The sequence below is a fragment of the Arvicola amphibius genome, chromosome 7 (assembly GCF_903992535.2).
Source record: "Arvicola amphibius chromosome 7, mArvAmp1.2, whole genome shotgun sequence".
Lineage (NCBI taxonomy): Eukaryota > Metazoa > Chordata > Mammalia > Rodentia > Cricetidae > Arvicola > Arvicola amphibius.
Genome location: NC_052053.1, coordinates 5875718 through 5897531, shown reverse-complemented (window position 1 = coordinate 5897531; position 21814 = coordinate 5875718). Strand labels below are relative to the sequence as shown.

The 21814-nt window shown below is 39.8% G+C and overlaps 1 protein-coding gene across 1 annotated transcript in view; it reads right to left on the bottom strand.

The window, feature by feature from the left end:
- Positions 1-21814, bottom strand: part of Cerkl (ceramide kinase like) — an 89569-nt gene that overhangs the window by 55142 nt on the left and 12613 nt on the right. Inside the window, 1 exon segment of the mRNA XM_042055452.1 lies at positions 1290-1532. Coding sequence (XP_041911386.1) covers positions 1290-1532 — 243 coding nt within the window.

The following is a 21814-nucleotide window of genomic DNA, read 5'->3' as shown; positions in this document are numbered from 1 at the left end:
GTATTACTTCAGGAGAATCTACGTAAAGCTAGACAGCTCTCAGTGAGGAAAATGTGTAGCAAATTCCAGATTATCTTTTTAGAAAAACATATTTTCATATGCCCAACACATAAATACACTTTGCTAGCAACATGTGGATACAAGGCAAGTTAGTTCTAAAACAAGCTCAACAGAAATGTGAATTAGGACAGTACAGATCTTTCTAAAAATAACTCAAAGGGCTGGAAAGGGGCGTCAGCAGGAAGAGGTGCGTGCCCTGGAAACCTGACTACCAGAGTTCAATATCCAGTACCCACAGGAAAGTAGGAAGAGAAAGTTAACTCCACAGAGTTCTTGTCGCCTGGTCTCCACAAACGTACTACAGCAGATATATCCACATTCACATATTGCAATGTGCACACATATAAAAAGAATAAAATTTTAAAACACAATTAAAATAAATTATTGACAAACTTTTTAGGGAATGGCTCAGTGGTCAAGATAACCTGGGATTGGATAGTAACCGCAGTTCCAGAGGCTCCAATGCCTCTCCATACACATGGTGCACAGATACACATGTAGACGAGGCACCCATACACATAAATAAAGCAAGTATCTGTCTTACTTCAGATTACCAAAACTCCGTAAGTGGGGCTCTTCGGAAGTTAATTTAGAATTCATTTTTATAAGATCAGGATTATTCAGCTGCCCAAATCAGAAAAATTATACTATTAAAAATCTAAAGGTAATACCTTTTATGGGTACTTGTGGAAGAATTCTTTAACAAAGTTTTACCAAATATTAATTCAATAGCATATTTAAAAGAATTATATGCCATGATAAAGTGAGATTTATTCTTTAATGCAAGGATGGTTAAATACACAATTATCAATCACTGTACTATGTCAATGATATCAACAAAATACAGAGAAAATTATGATTTTTCTTAACTGACATTATAAAAACCACTTGGCAAGATACACGATCCCCTCCTGATGAAAACAACAAGAGACAGAGAGGCACTCCCGTGGCAAGCAAACGTTCCTTTTGCCCAGAAAAATAACTTGCGGTTTTAAATTCTTAGTTTATGTTTCATGGGTGTTTGACCTGCATGCATGTCTGTATCATGTATGTTTCCCGGTGCTCATGGAGTCCAGAATAGGGCCTCAGATTACATGGAACAGGAGTTACAGATGGTTATGAGCCACTGTGTGACCACGGAGCCACCTCTCCAGCCCCTGACATGAGATGGGGCGTAACCTATATCAATGAAGACCATGTTCAGTAAAAATTCCTGTGATGGGTCTTACCTTCCAGAATTTTCTTGAACTCTCTGAACCATATGTCGCAGTGGTCTTCACTCAAGTTGATAAGATCAAGCGTAGAATCCTTGAGCTTGTTTGGCTGCTCCTTCATGCAGATGAAAAGGGTGATGCCCAGGAGCGTGCCTTGGCTCGACTGCTTCACAGAGCAGCGCCGCTTCAGCTTCACAGAAAAGATGCCTTCCAGTTCTATGGACTCTTCTCTGCCTGGCAGGTGACACCTGGAACCTCCTAAAGAGAGATTAAACTCTCAGTCAAAACCGTCGCTTCCCTATTTCAAGTGTATAAAGAATGTCTGGAACCTGCAGAAATTTAATCACTTGGAATTTTACGGTTTTGCCTTTTTTTTCAACCTCAGTCTCTGTATGAGTTGGAAATTAGAGAAATGAAAAATCAATTTCCTCAACGATAATGAAAACCTGAAGTGCATGGCACAGAGTCTCTGTCACACAAGGTTTATGACCTTCAGAATCTTAAAAACGCCCAATGTATAAACAAATGTACAAATAACCATAGACAAAGCAACCTTTAAGAAATTAGCACCATGACAGTGATTCCTAATGCTGAAAAAGTGAAAAACACAGACTTTGCTCATGCACACGAGTCTATGATGACTCATCAAAGCAAAGAAAAGACCTTTAAATGTGCATATGACATGAAAGCAGAAAAGAATGGTTTAGGGGGAAGCAGGAGACAGCAAGAAGATGGTAGAAGGAATGAAGAAAGATACCAGCATCATGAATGAGAATAAAGTATTATATATATAATATATATTATATAATAAATATAATACATATAGTTAGTTATGTATATACTTATATTTGCATATATATATATAGAGAGAGAGAGAGAAATGACTTTGTATGCTAGCTTTAAATTTTATTTAAAAGTAAAAAATGCATGGGGTTGGAGATGTGTCTCAGAACACATCTGGTGCTCTTTTAGAGAATTCACAAGTCCTCGGCTCCAGTTCCAGGAGCTCCCACACCCTGTTCAGGCCTTTATGGGCATCAGGCATACATGGAGCTTCTATATATAGATATGTAGGCAAAACATTTATACATGTACAATAAAATAAATATTTTTTAAGAAATTAAAAGTACATGTCTTAAAATTTTTTAGGTTCACCTCTGACCGTGGATCAGAAAATAACTGTGGTAAATGACCGCTTACAGGAGAATGGATTTATACTTTGGAACTTAACTATGTCGGACTGTAAAGAATAGCAGAGACTGGCTTTCCACTTGAAACAATTAGAGTGCAAACAAGGATGTCCCTTAGAGTGGACACCATAAGTCACAGTGTCTGGGAGAATTTCTGGCCACACGACAGGTGGGAGGGCAGTAGTGGGGCTTATGGTCACAGCCTTGCATGAACAGGAATTAGTGTTTCATAAGGGCCAAGCTGATCACAGATCATAGGCACCTCCCTGAATCTGAAAATGCTGTAGAGGACTACAGCAGCGCGGAGCTCTGGCCTGAGCCAGGAACTGCCCGGCACTGTGCGAAAGGCCAGACAAGGAAGAGCTAGCTAGCTACTAGAGAGACTAAATTCATAAGGCTCAGAAATCACACAGGTGTCCCTACCAGGCAAAGTAGCAGAACACAGATATTCACGGGGCATCGGGGACAGCATTTAGAAGAGTTTCTCATCAATGCTTGGCTGCAGGCTGCTGGGGTTCTCCTAACAAAGCTGAAAAGCAAGCTTTGGAGGAGCCACACTGTTCCAGTAATTTAGACATGTGAGGACATTCATGGGCACATTAAAGCATCCAGTGTCTCCAACAGCCAACCCCACATAATGGCATATACAAAGACGTACGTATGTGAGTGTGTGCATATGATCGGGTATAAGAGGAAACGTGGGGAGAACTTGATGGAGGAGGGTCTTCTATCAATCTGTTGATTTCATTGGTTAATTAATAAAACTGCATGGCCTGATAGGTTAGAACATAGGTGGGTGGAGTAGACAGAACAGAATGCTGGGAAGAAGGGAAATGAGTCAGATGCAATGAAGCTCCAACCCAAAATGGACATAGGCTAGAATCTTCCTGGTAAGCCACCCCTCATGGTACTACACACATTACTAAATATGAGTTAATCAAAATGTGAGAGTTAGCCAGTAAGAGGCTGAAGCTAATGGGCCAGGCAGTGTTTAAATGAATACATTTTATGTGTTGTTATTTCGGGGCATAAGCTAGCCAGGCGGCCGGGAGCCGGGCGGGAATGCAGCTGCTCATCACAACAAGAGCTAACACATAGGAAAGGCAGGGCTGCTGAAGCAGCAAAGAGCAGAGAAAGGCTCTCTCACTCAGTGGTGTCAGAGCTTCCTGCAACCTGGGAAGAAACTCTCCAATGAAGACAGGTGTATTCTGCAGGTTTAGTTGCCAAGACTGCTTCCTAAGCTTCATCAAGAATGGTGGCCTCATCTCCAAACCACCAAATAAAATATAGCCCGACTGCCCAGTGAACACATGCAACCTCCTGGGTGAAAAAAAAAAAATGAAGAAAATCCCTTTTCTCCATAATTAAACAGCAGAAGGATCAGTCAAACGGAAAGTCCATTTTTCAAACCTGTCACTCTTAGAAGGCTCAGGTTTCTGGCCTGGCTGCAATCTAGTGCTCCAATCTTTTAGTGACTTAATCAACACACACACACTGTTTCAGTTCCAATGCCTTTTCTCTGAGCACCCAGACATTATATGTCATAGAAAGTAAGAAGCCATATTACGACAGTTGCCACCCAAACTGATCAGTAGAGTGAGCCTGTTAGAAATCATTCACACACACACACACACATACACACGCACACACACGCACACACACTTTTCTACAGATGCCCACCAAACACCCTCTGTCATTCAGGAGAACTTTCCTCAAGTAGAGACTTCTCAAACCGCCATGCTCGGGATGGGTTTTTCACGACAAAGATCAAAGGACCTTCTGTAACTTTCATTTCTGTAGGCTATTTGCATCTGCATTAATGTTTGGAAAATTAAAACTAGACATTTTAAAACACACAAACACAAAGATTGCCTATCACCAAGCACACAAACACAAAGATTGCCTACCACCACCTTTGCTACTTCTGATTATCTAGACTTCCTGGCTAACTGATGGAGGGAGAGGAAGAACTCGAACTGCATTATAGGCTAGAGCACAATGGACTTATAAGATTCCAAAGAACCAACTGAATCTGTAGACATGATGAAAAATGCAGACATATATGTCTATATCCAAAAACAGGTAAGAGGAAAAAACAAATTGCATACAAATTAGCATATTGTACTCTGAATAAGTTAGTAACAATTGATGCCAGAATTAAAGGAAGGAGGGAAGTCATTCAAAACTGACTGAAAGACAAACTGGGTAGTGGGAGCTACGTCAAGTTCCAAGATTACATATCTTGCAGGTCTACTATCTCCCTTCAAGAATACTTATCAGACAACTTTAGCCAAAAATCTCAGTAGACATTTTTATGTTTGGATGAGCAAGGAACTAACTCAAATGATGTGCAAGCTCTCTTGGGAGAGCAGACTTTGTTAGAGAGAAAAGGCTTCTCTAAGGAAGACAACTGCCTGTCCTGGCAGGTGTCACTTGTGGAGTGGCAATCATCTCCATTCTAGAAAGAGAAACAAGTGGGCAAGAGAAATATGTCTGTGCATTTGAAAATTCACTAATGTGGCAGTGGTGGTGGATCCAAACTAAGTGGAAATGAGTGAAGGGTGGTTGAGAACTTACTAATCATTTAAAGAGACAGAGCCCTATCCAATAATTTATCGCAATATTTCTAGATTAGAAATTTATATAACCTTAAGTTTGAAATGTGTCAAGTATACCAAGATAGTGAGACAGAGAGATCAAGCTAGCTGACCTAAAAATTATTTAATCACTTCAAAAGTCCCAAAGATTCATAAAGAAAAGTCACAAAGAGAGCAAAGGCCAAAGAGTTATTTGCAATGCTTTCATGGAAAATTACATAAAAGACTCAAGCTGGCATTCCACAAAAGAAGGAATGCGAATCGCCCAGCAAACATATGAAAAAGTTCAACCTCATTAGTAATCAAAGAAATGCAAATGTAAACAAGACACCACTCACTGCCTTTTAGATTGGCATGGGATCAAAAGTAAGGGTGGATGATGGTATAGCTAAAGGGAAGCAGCCTCGGTGCTGGGGAGAAAGCACAAATGGTAGCTGATGGAGAACATGTTGGGAGAACCTATCAAAAGATTTCCAAATGTTAATTGCTGCAGTACCCGTAACAGCAAAACTCTCTAACGCCACAGTAGCATCCGTCAGTTGGAGGATGGCTGATGGAAACATGGCTGCCTTCTGTCGCTCTTAACTGAGCAGGTTTCATTGTTGTGTCTCCATCCCAAAAGACAGCGATGCTGAGAAGAAAGAGTGCTTGCAACAAAAGCAAATCACACAGTTGTGTGTGAGTAGGGGGTGGGGCTTGATTCCATTTACATAATACTCAGAAAGAACCAAAGAAATACACACAGGAAACAGCAAACATCAGTCACCTTTTAAGAGATAAGATCAGGAACATGAGGTTGAGTTTTTCTTATAAATTTTCATTAGATTTGCCTTCCAGCAAACAGCAGGACATGTAATCTTAAGCGTAGAAAAGGAAAAAAAAATGGGGGCATGGTGGCTCGGTGGGAAAAGAGGCTTGCCTCCAAGGCGGTCAACAAATTCTGAGCAACTCCTGATGGAGCAACCCCTGAAAATTGTCCCCTGACCTCCACCTGAAACCCTCACACATGCTCCCTGAAGTAAGAAGAGGGAGAGAGAAAGAGGGAAGGAGGGAGGGAGGAAGGGAAAACGCTTCTGTATGCATGGTTTTAATCAGAAATTTATTTTTCCGAATTTATTCCAAAAGAATAAATAATAAACACAACTGAAGTTAACAAAAGCTCACCCAAGTGTTGTTTAGTTAAAACGTGGAAACAATTTAAATGTGCAATAATAGAATGTGGGTTTCATGAAACACATGGATGCAGCAAAAGACTATAGCACAATTACAATTTAGCATTCCCAGTAGAAAGGGGTTCTAAAAAGCATGTTGGTATTCTGTGCCCTTGGCTTTTAAATGTTTTTATCTTAAGGCTTCAGCCTAAATGTTTTACCATCAAAGTGGGTGGTGGTTAGCTGTACCTTTTTATTTGGTAAAGTTTGTAAGCTATAAGCAATAAACCTGCTGGCTTTAGAAGTGAGATTAATGAAGGTCTTTCCCAGAACCCAGTGGAAAGCCCTCGGGGCTAGCCTTAGGAAAGGCTAAAGGTTCTGGAGATTATCTGATGGGGTGAACTGAAAATCTTAGGTCATTATTTCTCCTCAGCCACTACTCCAGGACACCCTTTGGACACTCTGGGGTTACACAGATACTTATATAACACGAATAAAGAGAACAAAAGACGACAAACCTTTATGTTGCAGAAGGAAGTCGCGACTCTATAAAGACTGACCACCTGTCTGAATCTCTGCAAGGATTATTTTAAGAATGATGTGAATTCCTTCTGCTCTACAAATGAATCAAAAAAGATTCTGAAAACAAGGAAGTTATTTTAAGTGTTGGACAAGAAAGAGTTTAAATCTCTGCTTGAATTCCCTTCTTCTAAGGGCCTGAGCCGACTCACACTGGCCACTCCTGGGACAGTGCCAGTTTCTGACCCAAGGAAAGCAAACGTTTTCATAATTACACATGAAAACCATATTTCCACGAACAACCTGACACAACCAGACTGGAGAGAAGAGCTGAAAGAAGCAGCTGGTCTCTTGGCACGCATTTGAAATAAGCTTAACTTGTGGTACCTTTGTTGTGGGAGAACTCTGGAGTCAAACTTTAGAATTCACATTTGACCTCAGGAGACACAAATACGGAAATGATCTCAGAGGCATCGCTTTCGGGCTACTCATGTTAGCTCCTCACAGACCGTGGACAGCTCTGCTTGGTGGCATGTGGCTTATTATTTGAAATCTATTGGCTCGTTAGGATCATATTGGTTGTTGCTAGCCGCTTCAAAACACTAACTGTCCTCTCGTATTACTTACAGAGATACTGGGACCATCTGTTCTTGCAAAGGATTTAAGTATGCGTCTATTGGATAGCATGCTATTTATTTAATTCAGTGCCCACTTCCTATTGTATCTTCTTGGGGGGGAAGGGGGAGCCAATTTAATTACAGGAATAAAGATAACCTTTCCTGGCAGGTTACCCTGTCACCATGAGAGCAAAGCAGAACCTGCTCAAAGTGGGTTACAGAGGCCAGTAAGGAGGGCAAAGCCCATGATACTCGAGGATACCGAGAAAGGTTTAACAAAAATAGGACAGTGAGTGGCACTTTTAAAAATATTACTGTAAGCCCAGGGCTTGTCGGCATCAATCTTGGCACATCTGCCTGATGCAGACCGTAAACAGGATTAAAGCTGGGCTTATCTGCCTGGTGCTAATTGTGGTCACAGTTCCCCCACATGTCCACTTTTTAAAACGCTGCCTGAAAAACAAAACAAAACGAAAACCCCCAGTCTGCTGGATAGATGGCTCCCGCACGACACCCTGGATGCACACCTTCATTAGATGGCAGGCAACATGATGCTGCCTAACGGGTTTTTTTGGTTTGGTGGTTTTTTTTTTTTCTTGGCTCTTCAGAATTACTTATCTAATCCCCTAATTAAAAATACAAAATTCTGTTTGAATACACCACATACTGAGATAAATCTGTGAAGCAAGGGACCAATAAATTTGAAGACACTCTAATTGTAAGAAGAAAACACAACGTAATTGTTAATAATCAGGTTAAACTAGGGTTTAGACAAATAGGGCCGACCATGTCGTCGGCTGAAAACCTGCCTCAATGCATTTCTCCCCTGGAGAATGTGGCAAAGCGTTTGTTTGCAGAGATGCTCAGACCCCTAAACACGCCCGCATATCAAAATGCAGATTTGGAGAGCTAGCATTCTTGTCTAGTAAAAAGATTTGGAAACTTTCATCTTATTTTGAGAGAAAAACAGAGATTTCCAATCCGCTACCAATCTCACATTTTTCACTAGATCAAATTTAATATTAATGATGATGTTCCTGCTTATGGGTTTCTTCCATTCATTTATTTCAGTCAAGTGTAAGCACCTCAAAGATGTCTCCTAAGATTATAGACATTCGAGACTATAAAGGCATTTTTGCATCAAGTTAACAATGAACTAAAGTCAAGGAAATTTAAATATTCTCTTGTTGCTTGGGTTTTAAAATAGATATAAACATGCCAATTCTTTATTCAGAACAATGCTCACAATGTAACAAGTGAAATTAAAAAAGACAGTCTATATTTAATCATAATTATTACAACATTGGCGTTAGAAAATAATAGCATTGGTTAAAAAAATTAGGCAATGACTCTAATCCCACACAATCTTCTATGTTAAAGCCATTTCTTGATGTAAAGTAGATTCACATTCCAGATACCTTGGCCAGTTCTGAGAGATCAGTTTTCTCTAAATCTCTGCAACTCAAGAATATTTAAATTTTCTTGACTTTTCATAAGAGACATATTTGAGGTGCTTAGACTTTTAGGAAGTACAGACACAAGGGAATTTCTATGCTATTGAAGATGGCACTTCTCCATGTCTGCCGTGTTAACATCTATTGCAGAAGCAATAGTGAGTGACAGGATACCTGCTTCTCATGAAACCACAGACAAGACCATTCATTCACTCTGACTACTAATCACCTGCCTCCTCCACTAGTGGTTATTGATGAGGAAGAAGGCTGTTTATTAACGTTTAAATCCCACATGCCAAGTATATACAAAGCACCACTGCACAAACAAAAGGGATGGCTCTCTCCAGGGAAGCCCAGACACTACCCGAGATGCGGCTGATCGTCCCATTTGTCAGGGAACACCACCTCTATGCAAAAGACCAACTGACCCGGAATGTATCTCAGAGGACAGAGCGCTTGCTTGGCATGCAGGAAGCCCTCCTTGGGTTTGGCCACAGCAGCACATAACCCAGTGTCAGAGTACACATTTGTAATCCAAACGCCCAGAAGGTGGAGGCAGTAGTAGTACCAGAAATTGAAGATTCTTTGGCTATGAGAGTTCAAGGCCAGACTGAGCAAAAGACCGGCTGACAAGGAAGGTTTATAGCATTTGGTCATGGTTATTTGACTAGGATTCTCTAGAAAATGAACAAAACTAGTCAAAGAAAACAATGGAAAGTGTTTATAATGAAAAACAAGATTTTGTGGCTATGACTCCAGTTCCACACAATCTTCTATGCTAAAGCTATTGATATAACATTTACATCAAGTTTTCTAAAAGATGTGGGCTTTACAGCTTCCCACCATAACAGAATTTTCTGGAGAGACTGACAAGGATTATTAGTACGTTTGACTTTTTAAAAGTAATCTACAATAAAAAGCATTAAGATCCTAAAATTTTAGCACAGGCGCCAGTTTTCCAAATGGTCATTTTATAAAAAAAAAAAAAAAAATCATGCTAGAATAATTGCTCTGTTCAAACAGTAGGATGAGATCAATTAATTGAAACTGTTTCAATTCCACACTGTAACTCCCCGTTGAGAAGCCAGTACTTGGTGTGTTTGCTGTGGTTTCAGAGTGGTGGTTACAGGGGATATGACGTGATTTCCTTTCCTACACCTGAGTGAAGCTGGATCTTCCTCAACACATCAACCAAGACAAATGCTCACAACAAACTGTAGCAGAAGAGGGAGAAGTCAATGCCATTTCCTATCCCACCAGATGTTAACGAGACTCCCAAAGCTATAGGATAGTCCAAAGAGTAGCACGGCTATTGTGTTGTTTGGAGAAATGTCTTAAATAATTAAGTGTGCTATTTATATTAATATATAGTAGACTTACTACTATAATATTTCTTTCCTGTGATGCTGGGCATCTAATCTAAGGCCTTCCATATGTCAGGCAAACATTGTTGAGCTATACCCCCAGGCCTTTAGTTAATATTTTACAATGTATTTTATTTATAACATAACAAAAATAATCAGCGGATTTAACTCATAAATAACAGCTCATTGTGGTCTTCAATAATTTATCTTTGCTCCAAATCAAAGTTTAGAACCCCTAATATGCATAGAAGACACAACCTGAAGTACATGCTTTAATCTTTTTTTTTGTATTAAATAGCTACAGTTTTATTGTTATTATTGTTGGATTTTTTAGGTCTCTTATATATGAAATCTGGTGAAATATAATAACACTTCAAGTTATTTCAGATTCATAGCTTAATTCATGCAACATAATCAGGCATTGTCTTTCCTTTAAGAAGGGCACATGGGCCACTTCCGCTGGGACCATTTATTGTTCACCTTATTGTCTTCCTGCCCCCTTGTATTCTTTCCTATGTCACTTCCATCTTGATCCCTTAATAGAAACACTGATAAATCCAAGGGCGGAGGGTTCTACAAATGCCATTCACAGGAGATATGAAATTAATGGATCCACTCTAATCTCATAATCAAGCTAATTCTTGGCCTTATTGGTTCATATATGTTTATCAGGTTGTACATGCTGGTAACTCATATCACACCAGATGCCTGTCATATGGGTTCTCTGTGCGCCTCAAGAGCACTCTCTGCTAGTATGTTCACGCCTGCCCTCATCTGTGCTTCAGAAATAGGTCAGCCTCCCAATAAATGCTGATTGTAAGCATAACCACAGCGATCAAATGAATCCTAATCACACCATGCACATGGCCGCCTCTGAACCTTTGCTCCTTCATTTCCTGGCAAACAGAAGGCCTTCTTGACTCTAGTCTCTTCAAACATTAACCAGCTCTCAAAGCACATTAGGTCAGTATTCCCAGGAATACCCTTCACTGCTGAGTCCTTCTGAATCCTACAATCCAGAACTATGTAAGAGTCACACACCAGATTCTACTGATAGCATTCTGTTCATTTTCTGTGCTTGTATTCTACACTAATCAAATGATTCAAAACTTATACCACAGTTACAGCTAAATTAGAATGTAGGACTTTAAGGCAAGCACAAAAGCTTTATTCTTTCATTTTATCTATTTGGACATTTACTATATTCCAGATATTTCTCTTCCATATTAAAGTGTGGTTATTTTTGCACTTGGACCTTATGGTCAACTACCTGTTTGAGAAGAGCAAGAGTACCTTGGAGTTTTGCCCTTCAACTTGCTAGACTACCTTTTCAACACTGTGGCTTGATGCTTGACAGACTAGAGTCAGGGGAATTAAGGTTTGTTTTGACTCATACTATGAAGAATATGGGCCATTATAACAAGAAGGCATGAGGGTATGCCACATTTCAGCTGCTTCTGATCAACAGTCAGGAAGCACAGAGGGGTCACCTTGACAGAGCCAGCTGGGCAATATCATAAATCCTGACATCCCACTGTCCTCCAGTGACCTGCTTTCTTCATTACGCCCCACCTCCTAAAGGTTCCCCAATCTCCCCAAACAGTGTCACCAGCTGGGAACCAAGTTGAAGCACAGGTGCCCATGGCTACCTTTTACATTTAAACTATAATAGATTCTGAGGAAGGTGTTCTGAACATGGGCTTGGAGCTAAGCCAAGAGGACACTTTAATCCCACAGTCCAAGCCCATTCGCTCTTCCTCTTTCTGGGAGACCTCGGGCTAGTCACGCCTTCTTTGCCTTCAACTACAGCATCAGTGTCCAGCAATGTTGCTAGTGCAAGCTAGGTGGCCCTTGGCCTTACAGAACTCACAGTGCATTCATATAGCCTTTTATATTATCCCAAGGCTCCTGCTAGTTAAAAACACTGGAAGGTTCAACTTATCCTTCCCCCTTCCATGTAATTTCACCCTTGGGACTATCATTTGATAGTCCCAAAATTATCAGAATAGGTAAATATTCACTCCTGGCCAACTTGAATTGTTGGAAGACAGAACCATTGCCAGAGAGATAGAAGAAATTTTCTACCTAGAGACAGGACTTTGAGCCAGAATGGTGTTCATCTATGGACCAGAACCACCAGGAGCAGGATGCCAAAATCCTGACCCTGCGTTAAAGGCTGCAAAAGAGGCATGCAGCCTCCTGAGACCCGCTCTTAGGAGCCCCTTTCACCAATGCCGAGGCAAAACTGAGTAAATGGACTACTGTGTGGCTAAGGGGGTGGATGACAGGAAGGAGGAAGAGAAATTAAAGAGAGGTTTCCAGAAGCCACATATATTGAACATCAAAGCAAACAATGAATCCACATAATCTATGATCATATAAAATATTTGAAAATATTTATTTACTATCTAATTAATATTTGCAAGCCTAAGATTTATGGACACAAAGAAGGGGAGAAATAATTGGATTATAGCTTATCATGCTATTTTTAATCCAACTTAATAATCAAGACAAGGTTCATATTTATTTTTGATATGCTAAGCATTTGCATGATATGAGATTTCATTTCTATCATTAAAAGTTTATCAATGACAAATGTATTTGAGTTTTGATTTGTTTCTGACATTTAAAAAAGTCAAGTAAATACAATATGAATGGTTCATTAAGGAAGAGAACTGACCAGAAAATTATCTATAAAATGTAGTCAAATTTACGAACTCTAAATTATTTATTTTCAATCACAACTGGTTTCAAACTAGGAAAATTTAAGAAAAAATATGATTTAATAAAGTAAAATATGTTAATAAAAAACTTTAAAATAAATTTCATACATTAAGCTAGTAGTAAATTGGTATAATCTAGGCTCTTATCTACAAGAAACAAGCTGCTCCTTACTTTCACATTTGAAATATAATCACATTTTCAAAGTCATTTCGGAATGAAACCAGAGGTCAATTTCTTCCTTTGAAGAGTACTTAAACTCAAAGAACATACTGTTAAAAATAAGTTTGATGTTTTTAACTTAATCCTCCATGCATGGTATTTATACAATATGTGCTCCACTCAAAAATGGCTTTAAAATAGATTTTTCTGCAAGTCTTTTTATATAATCTCTACCGCACAGCACAAGAGGCTAACACTAAAGACAGAAGCAGGAGGATATTGTTTGATAAGGTGGGGTGTTTTAAAGGAAGCAGATCCTCCAGATCACACATTGTACATGTTTAGCTGGACTGTGTAGCAAGTGGTGAGCATAAAATGGCTGACAGGGCTTCAGCAAGCCCTCTTCTCCTCTGGGCTGTGACGCTGCTGTCGGTTTTTTTAGAGAGATAAATTTGATATCAATACAATGTGACACAACTGCATCAAACCTTAATTTCACTCACAGTGAGAAGTCGCAGGATTAAATAACACTGTGCAGTCTTTCAGAAAAGTTTATTGCTTCCAGATGGATTCAAGTTTCCTTTCAGCCCTGATTACATCTAATATGCACAGGGTGCCAACATTATAAAGGATAGAATCAAAAATATCATTTATATAGATAGCGAGGGGCTGCTGGGCGAACTCTTCCTTTCTAAATAGGTTCTAGGACTCGGGTCTTGACTACTTTAAAGACATAATAATAAACATTAAAATTTGTGTTATATTATTTAACTCTCTTGGATAATAACTTTTCTATGAAAAAGAAGAAAAGGGAAACCACAAATCTACAGGGAAGTAGCCATAAAATGACTCCTCGCTCAAGCTGCATGCTCTTTCCCCCATGTGAGGTTGAGCCATGTGTCACACAGCATGCAGCCTGCTACCAAGATGCCCACCTGTGCCTGTGTGGCTAAAGAGGCTTTCATTTCACTAACAAGAACACTACTAAATATAAGCCACTGCAATCAGAAATAATGCCTTCAAAACATCGACCTCACATTAAAATCTGCAAGACGACTTGCCACTTACATTTAGTATTTGGTTTTACTTTCTTCTGCAATACTAGTAACACTACACGAATGCTTGCTTGTATCTCCCCAAAACAAAGTGCTCTCCCATAATGTGAAATAAGAAATAAGTTTCAAAAATAAATATGAATAGGTAGGTAGATAGATAGATAGATAGATAGATAGATGATAGGTAGATATATAGATGATAGATAGATAGATAGATAGATAGATAGATAGATAGATAGATGATAGATAGATCTGCATCTGCTCTAGCTAGTTTTTGAGAAAAAGACAAAGAAAAGAACTTCTGTTTGAAGAAAGATTTTAGCCAGTAGATCAGGAGTCATTCTCGAAAATACAGCAAAACTATAATAGGATTTTCACTCTTCAACATCTCATTGGATGTTTAAAGTATTCTGAAAAAATACACTGCAAGTCCTGAAGTCATCTGACTGTAAATGAAAAACAGTTATGTATCCTTAAAGTGAATTAGGAATTCAAATTCAACTGTGGTCCTGAAGCTGGAAGAAAAGGGAAAGAGTATAATTTCTAGAAGTACATAAAAATGTACTGGCTGGAGAAATAAGTGATTTCTATTGTAATTGCTACTCATGTCTAACTCTCTTCTGTGAACTATCAGCAGAAACAAGACAAATATCACCGTGATAGCTTACTATCTCCATTTTCTTTAGAGAGAAGAAAGTTTCTTGATGTAAGGGATACAAATGAATGCTAAAATGACAAGTAAGGATCAAACTGCTCTCAGATGTGACTTACAGTCCCATGTCAAATCAATAACAGATCAATGAGAGGGTTCAACTGGTTACGTTACAGGCACTAGAGGACATAATGCATGAGTCATCACCAGCATAAAACCCATTAAGCATTTCTGACATCCCCAATATTAATAAGTGCTTGCTTAACTACCACCAATAATAAAATGGTACTTGTTTGCAATAATGGTGAGCTTTCCTTAAACTGCTCACACAATCCTCAACAGAACACCCTTTTTAACTGAGAAGAGATTTGTGTGTGTTTATATGTGTATACTGGAGGTGCACATGTTTGCTTATGAACACAGATACAGATGTGTGTGCATGTACATACATGTATTTGTGTGTGCTTGTATATGCAGACCAAAGGACAACCTTGGATGTCATTCCTCAGGAGCTATCCACCTTGTTTTTGTTGTTAAGACACAGTTGGCCCCTGGAGGTTAGGCTGGTGGGCCAGGCTCCAGAGGGTCTCCTGCTTCCACTTCCCTATTGCGTGGGTTACACCATATACCATCCTGCCCAGCAAGTCTACTTAGGTCCTGGGGATAAAACTCAGGTCCTCACGCCATGCAGCCTGCACTTTACAGACTGAGCCATCTTCCCAGGCCTAGGGTTAGTTCTTTTAAAACTAACTTCAAAATTTTGGTTTAGGAGAAGCAGCACCAATAATGGACCAAATCTTGAGAGAAGCATGAGACAGGAATAACAGAAATCCTCAAGTTTGCAAACATTTTACAGACTGAGATCTCTCTCCTCGGCCTACATTAGGTAATGTTAATGTTTTGTTAAAAACACTAATATTTAATTATTAAAATGTTACCATTGGCCAGTTATATGTTAATATGTTGGATACCTTACGGACAACATATCAGTAAGTATTTAAATTTTAATTCACAGGTAGCTCCACGGGCTTCCTGATGGAGCAGGTGCAAACACCCTGTGGTAAAAGTACATTTTGGGTATTTTTTTGAAGAGTCCAGATGTGGCCGATGCTTGGGAGAAAGGGGCAGAGAAAGTCAACACTCAATTAGAAAGGTCAGAAGCTGGTACGTGACATCGGAGTATGTAGACTGTACTAGAGGTGCAGGATTTTATTCTCGTTGAGCTAGTGGCTTGATGGAGAATACGCCGGTGAGAAGATGGCCAAGGAGGGACGGGGGATGACAATGGCGCCTGACAGTTGTGTGGAGTGAGGAAGACAGACCTGGAGCAAGATGTCCTCCCCGTGCTTCTAGAACTACAGGATGAAACCCTTGCTAACCAGAGGGGCGAAATTCACGGCAGTGCACCTTTGGGGGCTATAGGGGGAGAGGTGGAGTTTTCATTGACAGAACACAGTAAGTTTAAGAAGTCTACTTGAAATTAGGAAGGCAGTTAGTCCATATTATTCTTGTGTGTTAATCTACTTTATTCTTGTGTGTTTTGCATAACTTGATTAATATAATGGCTTATCTAAATGATGAATGAATTTGGGAGTAGATTATGCAATTAATTGTTCAATCTAGGTTTAAAGAAATACCAATTGAGGTTCCCTTTGCACAAATAACTTTAGCTTGTTGTCAAGTTGATTAAATAAATAAATAAGTAGACAAACAAACACTAACTGGGACAGTCATTCAAATTCAATCATTGCACAATAAGCTTCCTTCCCTGGCAAGTTCAACATCTCTTCCAAACCAAGATGGAATGACCTATTCTTGGGCTAGCACAGAGGGTCACGTGGTGTGGTTGAAATTTACTTAGAGTTACCTGGTTTCAAGATTTTTCTTGTAGACCCCAGATTTTGTTGTGGAAAAACACACTGGACTGAGGAAGAAGGTATCCTCAGACCCCAGCCCACAGCAGTGCTCTGAGCACTGAGACACTGAATGAGGTAGCATGTCAACCCTAAAATGTGAGACTCTTATTCATTACCGTAGCTTCTCAGACATGTGAAAACTGTGCCATAGCAACGGAGGAGGCTTGGTTGCTAAGAAATTGAGGCCAGGTGATGGCCTATCTGTGAGATGATTATCAGCAACAGAATACAGGCTGATTATTTCACAATTATGATCATAGCACAATTATGTCAGAATAGCCTTGTGGTATAAATAATATCTGTACTGGAGGCTTCGTTTACTTTCAAAATCATATTCTGGGAAAAGTAATATAAACAATTCCATATTTAGGTGACCTTGATACTAAGTGGATAGATCATGACCGCGGACAAACCCAGATATTTAAGCCTCAGACTTCAAAACCAACACAATTAACTTCTGAAATACCGGTCAGGATTTTTGAAACTTTGCAGCTTACAATACTAGAAAAGGTTCACAGAATAGGTCTCAAAACGACGTCTAGACAGTTGTTCTGTGGTACTGACCTCAGCGGGGGTGTTGTACTAAACAGGAAAGGGCAAAGAGGGTACACTGACTTGGAATCAGAAGGAAGTGATCAAATGCTACAGACACCAACATTGAACAATGGTCATAGGACAAAGACCCGCAAAGCTAACGCTAGTCAAAGAGTTAGTAAGGTACTAGAAGATCAAAAATGAGTTCAATTGTTTAACAGGCTTCTTTTTCTGTGGGTATCCTAAAACAAAATGATGACGTCCAGACAGCATCCCCCACAGGCTGTGCTTGAAACCTCAGCATCAGCCTTTCAGGATTTGGTGTCCTGGAAACATCTTCCAAAAGCCGTAGAAAGAACTCTCCCAACCCAAAACTTGAACTACAAGAAGTGAGCTGCTGTGAACTACTCTATCGTTTCCCTAATACACGCAGCGTGCAGTTACTGCTTACACAGGATTGCTGACACCAGCAAGGTGGTGCCCTTTGTTTGCCAAATTTTTGTTTTCCTAAGAACTAATCCTACTTCATAAAGATATGTTTCCAGGATACATATAATTACGCTGCATTCAACATCTGTTGCTTTGTATTTCCAGAGCCTCACAGAGCCAAGATAAGGACGATGTTCTAAGTCTGTGTTAAAAGGGAAACGACTAACGGAGGAAATGGTTTAATACGCAGAGCAGTTGGTTCAAAGAAGGTTTGAGTAGGTGCCATGGTTAGTTTTCACTGCTTTCAAATACAATAAAGTCATCTGAGTCTCTAAGATTATTCTGACGTGGCTATCATATTGCCTTTTAGTATCATGACTTCTTCTGAATCATCTTTCCTATGATTTCATATTGTTATCTTAGGGAACCTTGCACTTGGGTGTCTTCCAAAGCCTGACATAAGAAATCACTTCTGATCAAATATAGCTGGAAAAAAATACTGGCAGCCTCTTTTCTAATATTTCACCCTCAGGAGCACAGTGGATTCAGGTAACAGCACAGCACCGCCTTTGCAAATGTAGGTCAGAATTCTGACTGAGCTCAAATGGGTCTTGCTCAGACCTGAAGGAAGCAGAATATCCACCTAGGTCACTTCCCTTTGTGGCTGTTAAGTGACTCAGGTATAGAATCTGGTGGCCCCATGAACTTTGCAATACTCAAAATAATTATTTGCTGGTAAGACTCACATCTAAGACTTAGAGAGATAAAGGAATATTGGTTTTGGTACCAAAAAGGGAAATAAGCATCTGATGAATGGCAGGGGACCAGAGAGTAATCTGTGTCTGAGATCACCAATCATCTTAGCGATCAAAGGCAAAGCACTGTAGTTCCAAGTTCACACTTCACTAAACATTTGCAAAATGAGCAAAGTCATGGCAATGCTTGTTAAAAGCACTCAGGGGTTTTTTGTTTTTCCTCTCGCATTTCTCCAGTCTGTGCAACCAAAAGATTTGTGCTTACCCTGTATTTAGATCGATCAAAACAACGAAATTCTTCAGAGGCTGAGCTGGGAAAACCTACTTAGAATGAAAAAAATTTTTTTTCACAAATTATTTCAATATGCTTTATTTTGCATGGGCACCCTAACAATGTTTATTCCTTGTTTTTGTTTTTTTTTATTTTGTTGTTGTATTCAAATCAAATGATAAGCCACACCTCACAGAAGTAAGGGTTCCTTGCAGAGTTGGAGACGATTAAATTACAATTTTGTAGTTGACTCATCCATTATGGGCTGTGTAGTCCAGAATTCATACAACACCCATCCATCCACCGCCAAAGGGAACTGTATCTGCAGAGGGAGCAGTGAGGTCATTAGCTAAGCTGAAGGGAGTCTCAGGGGAGAGCTAGTGTCCTTAGAAGCAGAAAAGATCTCTCCCTCTTGTGCGCTCTAGCTGTCTCCAGACCTAGGGGAAAGGCCATGCAAAGCAGCAAGGAGGCAGCTGCCTCAGAGCCAGTGAGAGACACTTTATCAGAAATCAGCCCTGAGGCACCTCAAACTTTCAGCCCCAGAAGCATGAGAAAGTCTTTCCTGCTGTTTTTAAACCACTCTGTCTGCACTCCTTTCTTAAGGCAGCTCCAGCTAATTAGTATCCACACTTCCATACCTTACCCTACATTAATTTCTTACTCTGCAACATTTCCAAATTTTCTTCACTGAGTGGTCCATTCTTTTATCATGATACTGATACATGGCAGCCACAGAACTCAATGATTTCCCTTCTCTTGCTCTTGGTTCCAACACCTCCCCCTGTGTGGGTGCTGAAGAACAGACAATGCCAAAGAAGAAATACTCTAAATACATGCTTAGTTACTGCTGATTCTAACATTCAAGTTATATTGAGAAGCCACTGAATTATTTTAGGTAGCAATTCATCAAGATAGCAAGGGCTGCAATACACCAAGATTAAGGTAACTAAAAACTTGTTTATGATTGAAAGTATTTCTGATATGACTCCCAGCACTTGCCAAATGCGTCAAGTTGAAATCTCTTTAGTCCTTGATATTCTGACCCCTTGATATTTCCATCGTTGCTTTTTAAAGTCATCTACTAGAGCAAGAGCTTCTGAGCTTCCAAACCTAAGAGCTCCTACACGGAGCTTCTAGCCATGTCTAGCCTGAAACTACACGGATCTGTAGAGGGGCATCCTAGCCCCAAAGTGACCTCCAAGGACTATTGTCTCTTGGCCCCTCAAGGCAAGCATCTTTGCCCACAAATGCAGTCTTTTCCTGATTTGGGAGCCGAAGGAAAGGCATGAGGTCGTCCTAGCTGCAGAAACTGCCTCATACACAGTATACCCCCACTTTTGGGGCATCCACTTTCAGAATGCATGTGTGATATTTTTTCAAATCTCATAAAAGTACTCCATGGTATAGAAAAACAAAGAATACTAGGCTTTATTCTGCAATCTTTCCCTAAAAACAACATGGTCGGATGTTTACATTTTGATTTTCCCTATAACTCTCTAGCCCTTGCCAGTTTCAAATTTAAACCATAGTCTGACACAAAGTCATTGTAAGACATATGGAATATAAAGTACTAAATATAGTATTAGTATGGTAATAAATATAGTGTTGTGGCGAAATGATTAAATAAAACTGAATAAATTGATATGCTTGGATAATTTATTATAGAAATAAGTGTGTTGCCATATATAAAGTGTTTCCATAGCTCCAAAGCTGTTAACCAAGTTCTGTATCTTTGCCTTTTAAATTTAAAATACTTACTGACCTTACTTACTCCTGTATCATAATCCATAAACTTTAAAAAGCATTATTAAAATTCAGTGCTCATGAGGGCCTTTTAATTTGGAAATATTTATTATCCTAAGGCACAACTCGAATTCTCTCTTATATATAGGGATCAGAGAGACAAAAGGGAGAAATCCAATTATTTAAAGCAGTAATCCCTTAACGCTAGGATTTTGTTTTAATTATGAAGAGTGTGTCTTATTAAAAACAAAACAAAGCCTTGTCCTTTAAGGGAAGAAACCTGATGTTTCTCTAGTGAACATGCAAACAAAACTTTCTAAATAATGCTTAAACAAATTAATTTTGCTATTCTTCTATTTCCCGTGGTATTATTGGCTTCTTAAAAGAGCATCAAATAAATAATTGCAGGCCCACCTGCTCAGGGTAGCTACAAGGCATGGCACAATCTTAATGGAAAGATGTTTCTTCCTATTACCCCCGTCCGTATGGATAGCACAGACAAAATTAAAATTCACTGTGCTAACAGCTAATCAAAGTGTAGGAAATAAGAATTCATTGAAAACAGCTAAGTAGTTATTTATATAACAAATACCACTCCAGATATTCACAATACCTGAAAACCCTTTCCAAGAATGAGTCCCCAAGTCTCTCACTCCTCAAATACCTTGTGTGGGGGAGATAGTTCAGAGAAGTAGATATAATAAAGCAAGCTGTCTCCTCAGGAAGCAGGGAGTCACTGGGAATGGCTCTTATTCAGGCTCGCTTCAGTTGTACACGGAGACAAACTAAACCACAATTTGGGAAAATGATATTCCCTTCGGATCCATCCAACCAGCCCACTTAAGCGGATGAGTGTTGGGCACAGAAGGCAGAAGCAGATCCTTATTTCTCAAGGGACCCCCCCCTCCCCAGTCCCTGGCTCTCCTATTTCATGTCTAGATGAAAAGCTACTCAGGCACTCGGCTTTACTTAGGTCTCATCCTCAAGACTAACCCTTGCAGGGATCCTAGTCTCGCCACCCCCTGCCCAGCAGAACTAAGTTCTTGATGAGAAGCCACACAGATGCCATGGAAGCCAAGGCTGAGCCTTGAGAGACGGGCACATAAAGTGATGTCAGCCGAGCGGAGGCCAGCTGAGGAACAGAAGGTTATTCTAATGATGTAAGCCACCCAAGGGGCCTAGAGGGACCTGGGAAAGCCAGAACTACTGAATGAACATGGAGATATCAATGATGGCACTGCTGAGACTCTGCATGTGAAGAAGGCCAACAGCTGAGACAGAAAAGTGTTCAGCAGAAAATAAGAGTGTGCTGTTCCAGTCACATCAAGACATATTGTGGACAGGACCATAACCACTATGTTTGTTTGCTTTATCAGGTTCAGGTTTAGTGGGAAGTGTATAGGTGACACA